At 45.4% G+C, this 15,814-nt stretch overlaps 1 protein-coding gene across 1 annotated transcript; it reads left to right on the top strand.

Moving 5' to 3' along the window:
* Positions 1-2,311: 2,311 nt before the first annotated feature.
* On the top strand, positions 2,312-15,237 carry LOC125726995 (myocyte-specific enhancer factor 2B-like). Its single transcript, XM_049003554.1, has 9 exons — positions 2,312-2,604; positions 7,656-7,724; positions 8,097-8,300; positions 8,816-8,947; positions 9,680-9,860; positions 10,927-11,072; positions 11,551-11,608; positions 12,027-12,120; positions 13,999-15,237. The coding sequence occupies exons 2-9, from the start codon at positions 7,671-7,673 to the stop codon at positions 14,333-14,335; spliced, it is 1,206 nt and encodes a 401-aa protein (XP_048859511.1). The 5' UTR covers positions 2,312-2,604; positions 7,656-7,670; the 3' UTR covers positions 14,336-15,237.
* Positions 15,238-15,814: the final 577 nt, after the last annotated feature.

The raw sequence follows: 15,814 nt of genomic DNA, 5'->3' as shown, positions 1-15,814 counted from the left end.
ATCCAGAACCCTCCTGCACAGAGTGAAACAATGCACTTTATTCTTAAAGCAATTTCCTCGTCGCCACTTAGTTTCCGAGTTGCCAATGTAATGTTAATGCTTAGAATTAGATCTGTAGTAAATGGAATATTAACATGCAAATATTGCCGGACCATCATCCAGCATCATTCTGACTGTTTTATTATGCGTGCGTTTGTCTCAGTATGAAGCAAAACGTTTATAAGGGTAGCAGCCTTTAGCCGGCGATCTAATCACCGTGACGTGGAGCTGGGTGGGTGAAAATGGACTTTAATTCTCTTCCTAAGGGATGATATGAAGGAGGAGGGGGGGGTTACACTCAGGGGTCAGGTCTTAGGGGTGTAGCACTGGTGGGTGTCCTGTTGGAGACTTCCAGTCTGTTTGTGGGCAGACGGACAGGATTTAAGTTACAGATGACTGAGCGCGATCAGACAATGTGGCTTTGTCACCAGACTTTGTCCTACCTCAGAATCCCTCCACTTTACATTTTTCTTACCAGGTTCTGATTCTCTTCTCTACTGCCAAAGACAAACATTTGTTTATTAAAAGTACAGTTCAGTTCCATAAACCTACAGAGCAAATGCATGTTTCTGCAGAAGCGGCTTTTTTGCGTGTAAATTTCAGTGAATTTCAATGTAGCACTGCATGGGGCACAGTGGTGGGATTCACCTTGCGGATGGAGGAATTTCACAGCCCACGTGGGAGATGGCCCCCACAGCCTCATTTGAAGGCCTTTCGGCAGGGCCAGCTTGTACATGCGTGGCATGTCCGTGCCCCAATGTAACTCAAAAAAACAGTACCCTCACATACATACTCTTATATGTTACCATGTACGGACAGCCTATAATTGTCATAAGTCACCTCAGGTTTTGAAGCATTAAACATTAAATAGGAAAAGCCTGTACGATGTATCATGAGTCCTTCATAATAGACGATGAGTTTGGCTTTAAATCTACTGTTACTTATTACTTAACCTTTAAACGAATCGTTCTGATGCAAAAAAGGGCTAATATGGCCAAACGATAATATAAAAAAACGCCGTTTTAGGTCCTCTTGTGATATATGATTGTTTAAACTAGAGGTTGTAATCCGTATGAGGTCAGCCTGTTTAAAGAAGCATCAGGTCTGAGCAATTACAGCTCAGATGACCTAAAGAGAAAATAGGCTCGGTATTGTACGTATAATACAGCGGAGATAGTGGGTATAAAACGGAATGGAAGTTATTGTTCTCAGTGTATACGGAGTATTACGGTAAATATCGAGCAGCGTTATCTTGGAATGGCCGTAATAACGGTTGCGTCGCACTTTCATTCATCCATGTGCTAAAAGAGCTCTACTATCGCAACATTAACACGTGCTTCCCGTCAGATACTTCGGGTGATGCTTCGTAATTTGTCCTTTAATCAACAATTGGCATTTTAATCTCTATTAAGGAAACTGTCTTGAGAAATGGGAGCCAAGTGTCTATTAAAGCAGTACTATTTAGGACTGTGCTATTTATATTGTTGGTAATGGTGCCAATTTGTGTAAGTGTGTTTGTGTGTGTACACGTATCCCTAGATAACGAGCTGTACTTTCATTCATGATTACTGGATATGGCTAATGGAAATGTGAGTCATTGAAAACTTCTGTCGTGCACAAAACAAACCATTAAATATACATAGGAATGTAAACACATAGTATTAACCTGCCTTTTCTGCGTTTCAGTTTAGGGCTACTTGCTGATTCCATATTAGTTCTTGTTAAATTAATTCGTGGCGAGATATTATAAAACTCCGCACTCAAAGATATTTCTGACAACTGGTTATAAATGTTTGTATTTCAGAATAAAAATGACATTCAATAATAATGATTTTCGTAATCAAAATAGTCAAAGGTACCACGAAATTAAGCAATCTCAGTGTTCATCCCCCTAGATTTTCAGAAACCAGTAAAGTTTTTCTTCACGGCTCGTGATTAACTTGCTGTAAATCACCGTGGCACTTAGTTCATCGCATAATTAATCGATATTTTATATTTAGCATTTAAACTAGCAATAGATAGAGTCCTGCAGCATTCAAGCTTATCTGATCTCTTACAACGCTCTCCATTAAAGCGGGTTGTATTATATATGTGGACGTACGTGAGCAAGGGGCCAAAAGAAAAAGAGTAATTTTAGCTTCTGCCGTAAAGGTGCGATGACATGAGAAGTAGGCGGCGGATCGGGGCTTTGGGATGAGCCAATGGCGCTTTCCGAGGGGCCGATTCATGCTAAACGGGAAGCGCCCTGCGGCCAACTGCAGCTGATAGCCTGGGATTTGCTTTTAGCGCCGCAGAACCACCGTGCATCAGCAGCGTCGGGTGGTTACTCACAAGCAGCCTAGGATTTCAGCTCATCGTAGCTTGCAAAACGTCTTAGCTTTTAATAGTCACATTAAAAAAGAAGTTCAGTTCGCCGAGAAAGAAAAATGCAGCGATGACACCGCCACCCTTTTATTTTAGGGATAAATAGCCATTTGCTTTTGATGATTAAATCTGTTATGCGATCTGCAGATTAATTATCCCGGGGACGAGCACAACTTTGTACTGGAAGTATCCGAAGGACAGGTGAGCGACCCCTGATTGTATATAACTGTACGGGAAAATCGGCGAATAGCGTAAATATTTGTGGACTTTGTTTCGTGTGTTTGTAGCCGCACTGGGATATTTAAGTTACTGGCGCAACATTAGTCATTATTAAACCCAGTTTTTTGTTGTTACTGTTATGACACGAGTCAGTTTATTTTTTATCTCGATCTGCAGTGAACTCCTTCTGAGTATTTTTTTTAAACCACCACCAACAACAAAGTGCCTCGGGTGGGTATTTATGTCTTGCAGTCTAACGCGTGGATCTGTAAAAGTTTCATATTTTTAGAGGTTTAATTATGGTATACATATGATACGTGTACGCGGCCTTGAAAAACACTGTCACTGAAAATACTTAATGTTGTTATTCTCATCATTATTTAATCACAACCTGCGGATCTTTCCGCACGTCTCCCGAACCTCACGTCATACTTAACGAACGTAAAGAAAAGCCCTACAAGTATCTTCTTTTCTGTTTTTTTCTTCTGCAGATCTAAGTGCACCATTATTTATGAAAGACCTATAAATACAAAATATTATTATCAACAACAGCAAAAACAATAAACAGATGGGTAAATAAATACCTGTTCGCCAGAAATTGTAGGGAATATCTCATTGAATGCTGATATAGAGAACTGTTGGATGATAGCATCTGACTGTATTATATGATACTATTAAATTATCCGTATATGACGGGGACTGGTTTGGACACATTGGTTTTTGTTTATTAATTTTAAGTTTTTGACAAATGTTGCGTTGAAACGCAAATAGACAGAGCCACAGCCTTCCCAATATCTACATCTCATACAAGTTATTTCCTAAAGAATGATTAATAAGGTCCATAGTCAGATTTTTCTATGTGATTCCTGGTGATATCTGTATAGTTTTTGTTTAAGAAGAAGTAATTAAGAGTATAGCCGCTACGAACATTCATGATTCAATTTAATCTACAAGTGATGACCAGTTTGAATTAATTTGCCATTAATGCTCTTGGCTGAAGGTAAAATTCTGTATAAAATATTAATGATGCTTCTCACAAACACATTATTATGTCATTTCTTATTTTTGGCATTATTATATTTTCATCCATTCACAATATTTCTTTTGATATCTTGACCTTTGGTCTTTTGTCCTTTGGCCATAAATCAAGCTGCAAGCTAAATGTAAAGTTCCGAATGCTGGGATCTCTTGATGTGCTTGTGGTATTAAAGTAGCCTGATAGGCAGGACACCCTGGCCTGGTGTCCTGTGATTGCCAGACTCCGGAATGTCATTCGGCCGGAATGTCTCGAAACAGAAAGGCACTTATTGACAGTGGACCGTGGATCGCTAACATCCTCATTAGCTCGTATTAAGGAATTCTCCTCAAGTAATACCACTTTTTGGTTGGCTCTAGATCCAAAATGTAAAATATTAATTTTTTTTCAGGAAACTTCTGGGAAATAAATCCATGTATGACTGTGGTCTAAATATGCAGATATTTCTGTACACTTACAATTGTAATGTACTATCGGCATCACTTCAGACAAAGTCTCTGCTAAAGAAATAAATGTTAATTTTTATTTTTACATTCTTTTTAAAGCACATCACTTTGAGCATAATCCTGGACTTAAAAAATAAAATTAACAATTTCAGATAATCTATCCATCTTCCACTTATCCAGGACAGCATCACAGTACAATTTAAAATAACGAGATTTTCAAATATAGTAACAGGTAGATAGAAATTTGGTTTATAAATCAGTATCAGTGTAATTATTCAAAAATAGAATTTGATAAATCACATAATTGTTCAGTAACCAATGCTTCTAGAACATGAATAATAAATGATTATGTTAGATTACAGTTATTCATGGAATATGTGCCATTTGTAAATAGGGTGTATTGAATTTTTATGTGTAGTTTTGGTTGTTCTGAACAAATAGTTTAATATTACAGAACGCCTGCATATTTTCATGACTAGATGGACAGTAACTGATAACTGGCCCCAATATTAATGAAAAAACATTAAACTGATGCACTTAGAAACGTTCTGTGACAGGTTTCGAATAGCTTAAACGGGATTTGACGGAAAGCTTTCCAAAAAAATTGTAATATTAATATTATATATTATTTATATTGCAACATTTGTATCAGTTAAATGAAATATAGAGGTCATCTATCTGTCTGTCTGTCTGTCTATCCATCTTGCACACTGTTACACCCTTGGAGACGGCAGAAATGCTGCTGATTTGCATCTAATCTGACGCATGATGAGGGTATAACGGCGGTACTTTGCTGGTCAAAAATAAATGTAATTTTAAAACAGTGAGTTAAAAAAAGTAGCTGCTGGTGTTTTTCTGCACCCATGCGCCGGATCCTTGGACGATGCTGGGCTGCGCGTGGCTCATTCCCGTAACACTGTTTGTTGTCGAATCGCCGGCAGTGTTGTCCCGGTGAGTCATTCGGCAATTAGGCTTGCACACATCTCAGGAGGCCGGGGTGTGGGGGCCCCGCCTGCACTGTTTGTGTGTTCCTTTCCACTGTCTGGCCTCTGGGAAGCGATCAGAGGAAACCAGGAGCCCACCTGGGGGCTGGGGGCGACGGGCGGCCACACTGCTGCAATCATTGCACTATGGCGTTGTTGCGTGATTTACTCTCTTTGCCCCATGCAGTGCACACGCCTGGTTAAGAGCTTTCGGCCTGCTTGGCTTCCTGTTCTCCAGATCCAGAATTTTCCATATAATCGTTTCTGTATAATAGTTCTCCTTAAAAAATGCACTCTAGCTACTTCATACGAAATTGAGAGATGAGAGTGAGAAATTGCTACAAAAATAAAAACAGGTGCACACACATATTGACACATTGATATTTAAGGAGATTTCTTATGGCTTTTTACGTTGAGCCATGGTAATGTGCCGTTACGTGCTTTTTAAATGAGCGTATTCAAGCACGGCAGGTGAGCTTCTGCTAGCTACGTGTGGTATGTGAACCCTTCAGTACACTTTAGCTGTTTGAGTCCCCTTTAAGCACAGATTCGATTAGCCTCCTTTCACTCTATCATGGTAACATTCTCCTCTTCGCCTCCATCCGAGCGGAGAAGCTTTAGCTCCAGCAACGACTCTGCAGCCATTAGACCCGTGAGAAGGTAAAGGTTAGCTCTCCAGTGGATAAAGCTGTGAAACCACAATGAAAATAAAAAGTGTTGGTTGGGGTGCATGAACGTATCCGCCTATCCGATTGAAACAGAATGATATTAGACGCTGAATGTATCTATAGTTGGTGGTTTCAGGAAATACCATTTCTGTCAGCTTGATTGGACGAAAGGGCAATGTTTTCTAGATAAATCTAATCTGTGGGCCCACCGCTGTGACACCCACGCTTAGTTAAACACACAGAGCAGTAGAAGAGGAAGGATTTATAAAAGGATATTTGATATGTTCGAGAAGGATTAAGCTATTACACTTCCAGTAAATTTAGAATGGCTGTCGAATGACCTTTATACATGGCGCCCCCTGTAGGACAAAAACATCTTTGTTCCCGGAGGCGCGGGTGGGAGTGCATAGGCCTGCCACTGTAAATACTTTATAAGGGAATGGTGACACGTGGAGTAGACCTCACAAAATGCCCTGAATGCCAGCAAACGGTGGGCGGCGGGGGTGGGGGGATGCGTCGGTCACCACAGGGGTCATGGGAACATGGGCACCCTGTCCGCAAGCCAGTAGGAAGGCGGACCTAAATATAGAAGAGGCCAGTGCACGTCCGATCCATGGGGAAGATAAATAGGCAAGCGATCCCTGTGGGCCGGTCGGCATGTGGGACCAGGTTGCCCATGGTGGAAGACATGGCGTTGCAGGGAGTACCCATAATGCTTTGCGGCTTGGTGCGTAGTGCTTAAGGGCTGAGAGCTCTCCAAATCGCATCCCGGGCCCTTCTGTCATCTGTAATCCCTGTTAGCTCCTCTGGATAGACACTTCTATGTATCTCAGTACCTGTTGTTAGTTTCTCCTCTTCACCTGTTCCATCACTTCTGGTCAGATCATTTTTCCTCAGTCTCGAAAACACATGGAACTCTTGATTAAAGAATCACATGACCGAACACTCTCCACCGAGTCCCGACATATCCGTACCTTTATCTTTTTGACTGATTTACATTTCAGCAAAACTGTAAGTCACATGAAAAAGTCATACATATACAAATCCGTATTGAGAGACCGTTTCCTGTTCATTGACATTGACTGTTCACTGACATTGACTCTTCACTGACATTGACTCTTCACTGACATTGACTGTTCACTGACATTGACTGTTCACTGACATTGACTGTTCACTGACATTGACTCTTCACTGACATTGACTCTTCACTGACATTGACTGTTCATCGACGTATTTAACAGCCTTGGTGGGCATTAATAACCGAAGCCGGTTGGAGGCGCGGTGACGCTATCTGGTTACCACGTGTGCCACTGTCCCTTTAACGCCTCCCCCTGCCCACCGCGCACTTGCGTCCATTGCCATCTAACATGGGAGAGCAGGGGGCGGCTTGTCAGCGTCTCTTTCCCTATGAATGCGCCTTTTCTAATCCTGGCTGCAATAATACTACTCCTGCTGTTAATGGCGGCCTGTTCCTAGGGAAGCCCAGACTGAGTGGGCGTTGGCTCAGGCTAACTTTAGCATGTTTTATTTCCATCCCGGTATAAATACCTATATCGTCCTATAATGTCTGTCAAACAAAGGCGATGACATTTTCCCACAGTACGTTACTGTTTTGCCTCAGCTTCCATACATCTGCTTCACCTTGTCCTTCTCTGCCCTGTGTGTGTATTCTGTTCATATATATATATATATATATATATATATATATATATATATATATATATATATATAATTACATCAGTTTCCAGGTCTTCTTTTCTGTTTAAACTTTTAATACTCTGTTAAAAACTCGATAACTGGATAAAAGTGGTTATGTCTCAGCTGGTTGATAAAATGAATAAAAAGCTAAGGAAGAGTGGGTATAATGGTACGGAATGCTGGTTTTTTTGTCCACGTACAGGAGGAAAACAGGAAGATGGGAAGGAAAAAAATTCAGATCTCTCGGATCCTGGACCAGCGGAATCGGCAGGTAAGCCTGTTTCTCTGTGCCTGTGGGGTTCTTGCTTTATTTCTGAGTGACTTTTTTTAGTTTGAATACCGAAGATAGAAAGTGATGGTGGGGGTGGGGGGATTTGGGAGTCAGAAAATAAATAAAGTATTAAACCACGCTTGTGGTTTTAGGTAATTTACACCCCAGGCATCCAGCTTTGTAAACGGGATCCAAGAGCCCTGTTGCATCCTGTTGCTGTTTACAGTCATACAGCCGATCTGTGTTGTGTTAACACTGAAGCTATGAAGTTCGCTCTTTAATACCCATTACCGTTTGACCGCTGAAGTGCGTTCATTTCAGTTTTAGCGCTGCGGTAACTGTGTCGTCCTCACCCCTCCCCTGACGCGCCAGGTTACCTTCACCAAGCGAAAGTTCGGCCTGATGAAGAAGGCCTATGAGTTGAGCGTGCTGTGCGACTGCGAGATCGCCCTCATCATCTTCAACAGCACCAACCGCCTCTTTCAGTACGCCAGCACTGACATGGACAAGGTCCTACTGAAGTACACCGAGTACAGCGAGCCACACGAGAGCCGCACCAACGCCGACATCCTGGAGGTGCAGCCCCCGCTTCTGCTGTTCAACCATCCATCCATCCATCCATCCATCCTTTCATCTGCCCATCCATCCATCCATTTTCCAGTCACTGCACTTGTCGCAGGACACACCGGACAAGATGTCAGTCCATTCTATGGCACACAAACCCTATTACACACTTAGAGACACCAATTAGTAAAAATAAACTTAAGTAATAGGATCGTGCTCACTGACAGGGTGGGTGACACGTCCCTAAGATCCCAAAGTAGCCTTTTCCCCGTAGCTGATTCTTGGCTCACTGCCCGGCTTGGCTCTGACTTGCCCTCTGACTGCCCTGCTGTCCCGTGCGAGTTTCGGGGGCGTTGGCTAGTTTTCATGGCTGTCTCATGTTCCCAGCTCAGGGCGTCTTACCTGCTTCTTCACAAGTCAGGCCACACCTCGCTGACATGGGCTGTTCTGACCAGTTACCTCGACAAATTTTCTGAACTGTCTGTGTTGTCCTCACCCCACCTATCCCCCACCCCTGTTGGCTGCAGACTCTGCGCAGGAAGGGCCTGGGGCTGGAAGGAGTGGAGGTCTACAGCGAGGAGGGTGTTCCAGTGCCGGCCGGGAAGTACCAGCAGCTTGAGGAGAGTGTGGACCTGTCTGTCGCACGCCAGCGTTACTATGTAGGTGGCGCGTCTGCGCGGGAAGGCGGGCCGTCCTCTGGGTCCATGTCCTCTGGGTCCATGTCCTCAGGGTCCTTCCTGAACCGATGGGAAGACACACAGCTGCTTAGGGAGTAGCACTGGCAGTAATCGTGACAAAAATCATGAAAAAAACACAACTTCAGGGAGGTGTTTCAGGATTGCCTGAAAGTGGCACCCCCACCCTCCCAGTCGAGGGTCCTGTTTTCGGGGGGTCTTAAGGATGTCAGCAGGCCTAATATCTTTAGGTTGCTGAACACTTACTGTTTCACAGTTATACGATAGACCATAGACCATAGTTTCCATATAATTAACTCACAAACTCTTTCCATCCATCTTCAGTAGTCTGGAGTCTTGTCAGACTTATGATGTCATCATCCCTAGTGTTAGCTGTTGCAAAGATAGTGTTTTTACAGTGTTGCTCGACTTGCACCCATCAGCATAGCCGGGGGGGTGGTTCTCTCATGCGGTTTCAGCTTGTTGCTCTGTACAGCGATGGAGCCCTTTGTTGGTGCTGAAGCGGAAGTTGCTTTGTGATGCACCTACCTTTCTTAGGCTCTATACTAGTTACCGCTTAAGCCCTAATCTGCCCTGAGAATCTGTCAGTTAAAGGCCTTTTCAACAGCCAGACACAAAATTGACCGAAAAACTGTCTCCCTCCCCCCCTTCCCCGAGTTCTTGCTCTTACATAGAGCCAAATTGTCGTCCCTGTAGCCGCCACCTGCTCCTCCCCCAGAAGGCCCGTATTTGCTTTCGGAGAACGGATTCTCGGCGGGAAACGGCCCGGGCCCCGCGCCGCACCGATCCCCTGCCTTTAAGCCTGGTTCCTTCAAACCAGGCACGCCAAGCCCGACGGGATCACATGCCCACTCATCTCTTGGGCCGCCGCACACAGGTGAGAGCACTGGCATCGCCAGGAGGTCACCTATTAGCCAAAGAGGGAAAGCACACATGTGATTGGTTAATTGACTGATTGTTTGTTGATTGGTTGGCTGGTTCGTTGATTGATTGGTTGGTTGGTTGGTTGGTAAGTAATTTTATTCATGCCCCTGAGAGGAAAAGTATTTAGACTAGCAACAAGAATATAGGAGGGAATAAATGTACAGTGTAGTAAAAAGGCAGTATGAGTCCAGTGGCATAAGGTACAAATGTGATTGGTTGGCAAGGCCTATGGAGTACAATATCGGTGAACCTGATAGGCTGAATGCACAGTGCCTTGAGGTAGGGGATCCTCACCATGTTGCTTGTGAGGAACTCAGGGCAGCAAAGGATCTGATAAGCTGACAGTGAGTTTCTGTCTGTGCTGGGTTGAGGACATAGAGCCCTCAGCCCTGAGTTTGCACATGGCCACTGGGGAAGGTTAAGCGTGTGCGATGCTCTGCTAGGGCTGCGTGTTCGGTGGGTGCCCCAGGCTGCATGCTGGATGGCGTGTAGGGAGCTATGAGCTCAGACTCGGTTTGAGCCCCGTAACGACATGTACAGGAAGAGGACTCCTCCGCAGTGCAGAATAGCCACCACCATGTTCAAAAAAAGCACCAGCTTTGCGGTTTCAGGGTGCTCACCTCTTGACAGACTTGACATCTCCTCGCTTTCAGAGGCACTAATAGTGAGCCGCTGGTGCAGGGCTGCAAGGCCCATGGTCTAGCTTGTGTAACAGGCCTCGTGCACCGCACGCTGTGCCTCGTCCAGAGACATCCGTCTGCCGTAATGAATCATAAGACCTGCATTGCCATTTTCACGGGTATTAGTGCAGTGAGCTTTGGAGAACTCGCAGGTCTTTTTGTGTATTCCAGACAATTAACACGCTGCTCCTAGTTAACAATGTCCCTTTTCACAATGCATTGGCGACTGGCTAAACAATTTTCTTAGAAACAGAGTTAAAGCACGCAAAAGTTGAGCCAGAGTTGGCAGAGGTTCCATTTTAACCACTTCCTGTCTTTCACTTCCTGTCTGTTCTGTAGGAATTGGCTACTCCGTGTTCTCACACGGTGGCCTGGGCAGAACTTTGGACATGAAGACTTCACCTCCGCTGAACCTGGGCTGTGACGGACGGCGCATCGAGTCGCACGCCGGTCTGCCTTGCAGCCGCGCCAACCTGAATGGCGGGGTGAGCCAATGGCCCGGCAATGCTAAGCGATGTTAACGGGGGCGACTGGTCGCCGGAGGTAGGGATTCAAGGGCCTTTCACACCTAGCTGCCATATTGGTGGGGCTGGAGGTGTCATGAGCTAAAACTGTCGAATCAATAATCGAGTTTCCTGTCAAATCTGCCGCTCTGGCTCCTGTATCCCCCCCCCCCCCCCCAGCTAAGAATGGCTTCCTTGGTTACCGGATCTTTTTCAGACGTTTGACCACGCTTTGCCCGCAGCTGTTCCTGCGCCCACCCAATGGACTGTGACTTTGTTCGTGGAAAAAAAAAATTCTGATCTTTATCATAGAGCTTTGTCATCATAAGATACAAATTTTCCTGGCCGCTTATGGTCGCTCTGCGCCCTCCTGCAAGTCGCTGCGATCTCCGCTCGTGGCGTGTCGTGGCGAATCTTTGGATCTCCCTGGCGTTGACCACCTCTTTGTGTCCCCCGACAGAGAGTGCTGTATCAAGGCGGCCATGCTGGAAACCACATGATACCCATGGGGAAAGCAGGTTGGACGGAAACTCTCTTTGGCCGCCGTTGGCAGCCGGAGCTCTCGCCTGCAGGGCTTCTTGTTGAGACTCCTGGTTTTTCCTTTGCCCACCTTCCTCAATCCACTGTTCAAAATAGCACTTTGTTCGAACGTCTCTCATATCCTTGTAACTGTAAAATGTTCTCCTTTTTAAAATTAAGAAAGCCCTTTGCACTTAGAGCAGTCTTTCCTAGTTCGGTCCTTGGAGATCCACAGATTAGGTAGGGAGCGAAAATGTGGACCGTCTGGGAGGTAGCAAAAATGTGGACCGTCTGTGGCTCCGTGAGAACCAGATTGGGAAACAATGACTTAGAGATAATAGTGAGACTGTTACCCTACAGATATTTATTATACCATTTTGGGAATGACTGTGATGTAGTCTCTCTTGTTATCCTCAGAGTATCCCTACGGGGGTTTCACCCACCCTGCCAGTTTACACCGATATGCTATGAGCCACTGGCAGCCATCGCCCCCCCAGGACACTGCCCACGGGTAAGGGGTTTCAAGCCCACCACCATGACAGTGCCAAAGCTTTGCCAGGAATTTTGGGTCACATATAGCCATTTAGCACACAACCTTCAACAGGCCAGGCAGCTCAAAGTCAATGATGAGGAAGTTACTCGCAAAAGTAATCTTTTACAGACAGAGGTGGGTAGTTCAGGTCCAGAGAGTACAAATCCAGACCAAGGTTTGTTTCAACCAACGAGTCGAACTCTGTGACTGTGACTCATTATACTCGTGAAGGAGGGCTATTTGAAGTAATTTTGTCCCCCATCTTGGGAACAAAAGGCGCTGAAAATGCGAGTGCTGACCATCCATTGAGCAGATCTTAATTTTAACATATGGACCAGCAGCCACCCCATACAGAAATAAAGACAGCATTGCAGATGCGTGAGTGACAGAGGCATCATGGGAAAGCAGAGCTGGATTCTATCACCAGTTTGAAACATTAGAAGCTGTTGACCATAGACAGCTACGGCCTGGGGAGTTCTGATTGCACCTCCTGAGTGCGTTTAACTCTGTCACTGCAGGATCTGAGCCAACCGATGTGAGCATGTGTCAGCGCTGAAAGGCAAATACAAACGCAGCTAAAAACTTATTACAACTAACTCAAAAATAGCTAAAATGGAAAACTGACTAAAAGCAAGCCAAATGCAAAAATAACATATATACCCAGTACAGACAATTAAAGGTAATCAGCCATTTTATGAAAATGTGTGCAAATACATGAGATGGACCTTAACTTTCTATCAGTGGTAAGGGTGCAGATTTGGCAGATGGTCTAAAGTCCTGTATTACCTGAATAGTTTAATACTTTAGTAGTTTATCATTGCTGATGCAGACCAGGAGATCCGGTACTGATGGGCTCTGTTTCTTAAAACCCATCTTCCATAGCCGAGGCTGTCTGAGATCAGTCAGTGAGAACCTGCTTACATGTGACAGGAAATGTCTGTGCGATGGGCTATGTGGAAGTCCATTCGGAGTCCTATGTGGCCGGAACTGACCTCAGCCAAAGACCAGAGCAAAACCAGTTTCATTGTGCTATTTTAGGAATATTAATGCTCCAGGATAAGTCCAGGAGCTGGTGCCCCTATAAGGTGCCTGACCAACTGACAAAACAGAAGCTGAGGCAGGAGGTCATGACTGACATCTCGGGGTAGTTTTCTCTGCTGTAGTCCGCACTGCCAGTGAATTATCCTTGTAGTGTAACCTGGTTCTAATATTTGTGCACAAGTGACACCTACAGGCTAATCCTGGCATTGCTGCCATAAAACAATATTGATTAATGGATATATCTCGCTGGATTTCTTGCAATGAACTGGCATCCTACAGTGGGCCCCTGAGTGGGCCCCTGAGTGGGCCCCTGAGTGGGCCCTGTACCTCCGCAGATTGACTCCAAAGTCACTCTGTGCCATCTTGCGGGGTGGTGTGTGGTTCAGCCGGTTAGGCCTTGTCTTTATAACCAGAAGGTCTGTGGTTTGAATCCTGGGGCTGGCAGACTGATGTCATCATTGGGCTTCTGAACAAAGCCTTTACATCTCACACTGCGCACCCCCCCCCCCCCAAGGTGGATGTAGGGGTCCCATTAAAGGGAGGAAATTAGGATGATTCAAAGTGCCCCTAAGTGACAGGGGCTGTGAAAATTGTATTGGTTGAGGGGTCCAATATTAAATGCTTTTGTGGGGCCTAAAATTTCTAGCAGCACCCCTGGATGGATGCGTGACTGTCCTCAGATCAAGTGGGACTTATGTAACTGCATATAAAAATAATAACATGCTATTGTTAGAGGAGTAAAAGTATGAGCCAGAACTCTTGCAGGGGACTGCTGAACGGTGCGAAATGTGTTCATAACCCCTGCTCTGGTTGCAGGATGCCCAGTGGGGGGTGCTCCCTCCCAGTGCCCAGCTCCGCGCCACCCCCGCATCTGCGCTCCTCCCTCAACCTCAGCATCAAATCCGAGCGCGCCTCCCCCGAGCACTCAGGCTCCCCGGCCACTCCACCCCTCCATCGCGTCGAGCACCAGTCGCCTATCAGCAACCATGAGGAGGCCGGCCACGCCCACCCCGAGGCATACCCAATCATGGAGAGGGAGGATGTGCCGAAAGGAGGCTATTTGTGTCAACACGGCTCAGCCCGGCCCACGGCGGAGGACAAGGGCGGGATGCCGATTCGGCAGCTAGAGATAGTGGATGGGTGGCAGAGATAGCCAGGCAGCCTGTTGGGGGGGGGGGGGAGGCTGGCTTCTTCATTTGCGTATCCCAAAGGATAAGCCCCAGTGTTCTACTCGTCCATGTGGGATCACACAGTTCCTTTTGTGTTCCGGAATGGGACAGAATTCGAGTCGGCTTGTCGGTTTTAGATACAGCTTCTGGATAGAGGAATCGAAATCCCTCTTACGGCCGTGTGGAGCCTGAGCAGGTGAGCTGAGCTCAGGACGTCCCCTTCACCTTCTCAGGGTACCAAAGGCTTTGCGTTTCAGAAAAGCACAGCGCCACCTGAAAGCCCCCCTGCTTCTTAATCGTAGTTTTTATTCTGCGCGGTAGTCGTGTGTCAGCGAGAATTGGTATAATCCCCCCCCACCCCCAACGCCAGTTGGAGATGTCACTGCGTGTGGCATCTTTTTACATTTCACAAAATGGCCCCCTTGGAAACCCAAAATTCAAAGTGTAGCAGTTCAGGTAAACTAAACTTAACTGAAATGACTGCTGGGGTACAGTAAACCATGCCATGAATAGTAAATTATAAAATCATTTTTTTTAGTCTTAGATCTTTTTTTTCATTGAAATGACTTTTTACATAATGATGGTTCCACGTTAATGTTATGATTCGATTGTTTTTCTTTGTTAGTTTTTCCTACCTTCACGACTTCACGTGTCCCAATAAGGGTTTTCTGAAAGATGCACTAGAAGATACCAGGCTTTCACCATCACACTTCCTGCCAGCCTCATATCTCATTTTTAAATGAACAAAGCGATTTTAAATGCATCTGATCTACCACTTTGTAATACGGCGTTTGATTACCATGACTCGTGCTCTGCTTCCAAATAAAATGCCTGCATATTTCTTTTTCTGTTTTCTATGGAAAGAAAGAAATATCTGTAGCTGAAACTTGCTTGTGTTTGCTTTCTTACAAGAGCTGGTGTTTATCTTTTTTGTCAATGTTTTAGCATCAGGGGAAACTGCAATGATTCGTTCAATGAGGGATCCCTCGTTCACAACTCCCTTTTGTCATCTGCTGATGTAATGATGGACTCAATGTGGCTAATATAATTTAAATAACATTAAGTATAAAATATAATAACATAGGGGTGGCATGGTGGTGCAGTGGTTAGCGCTGTTGCCTCACACCTCTGGGACCCGGGTTCGAGTCTCCGCCTGGGTTACATGTGTGCGGAGTTTGCATGTTCTCCCCATGTCGTCGTGGGGTTTCCTCTGGGTACTCCGGTTTCCCCCCACAGTCCAAAAACATGCAGAGGCTAATTGAAGTTACTAAATTGCCCATAGGTGTGTGTGTGTGACTGAATGGTGTGTGAGTGTGCCCTGCGATGGGCTGCCCCCCCATCCTGGGTTGTTCCCTGCCTCGTGCCCATCGCTTCCGGGATAGGCTCCGGACCCCCCGCGACCCAGTAGGATAAGCGGTTTGGAAAATGGATGGATGTATATAACATACAAAATGTGCATTAGA

Source organism: Brienomyrus brachyistius, unplaced genomic scaffold (genome assembly GCF_023856365.1).
Source record: "Brienomyrus brachyistius isolate T26 unplaced genomic scaffold, BBRACH_0.4 scaffold82, whole genome shotgun sequence".
In the NCBI taxonomy this organism is placed as follows: Eukaryota; Metazoa; Chordata; class Actinopteri; order Osteoglossiformes; family Mormyridae; genus Brienomyrus; species Brienomyrus brachyistius.
Note: the sequence above shows the minus strand (reverse complement) of the source record. Positions and strands in the feature narration are given on the sequence as shown.

Bases quoted from the DNA above. Each gene is read 5' to 3' on its own strand.
- LOC125726995 (XM_049003554.1), top strand. From the start codon at position 7,671: ATGGGAAGGAAAAAAATTCAGATCTCTCGGATCCTGGACCAGCGGAAT. The intron at 8,948-9,679 runs GTAGGTGGCGCG...TCGTCCCTGTAG, and splicing joins TCGCACGCCAGCGTTACTAT to CCGCCACCTGCTCCTCCCCC. The intron at 11,073-11,550 runs GTGAGCCAATGG...GTCCCCCGACAG, and splicing joins GCGCCAACCTGAATGGCGGG to AGAGTGCTGTATCAAGGCGG.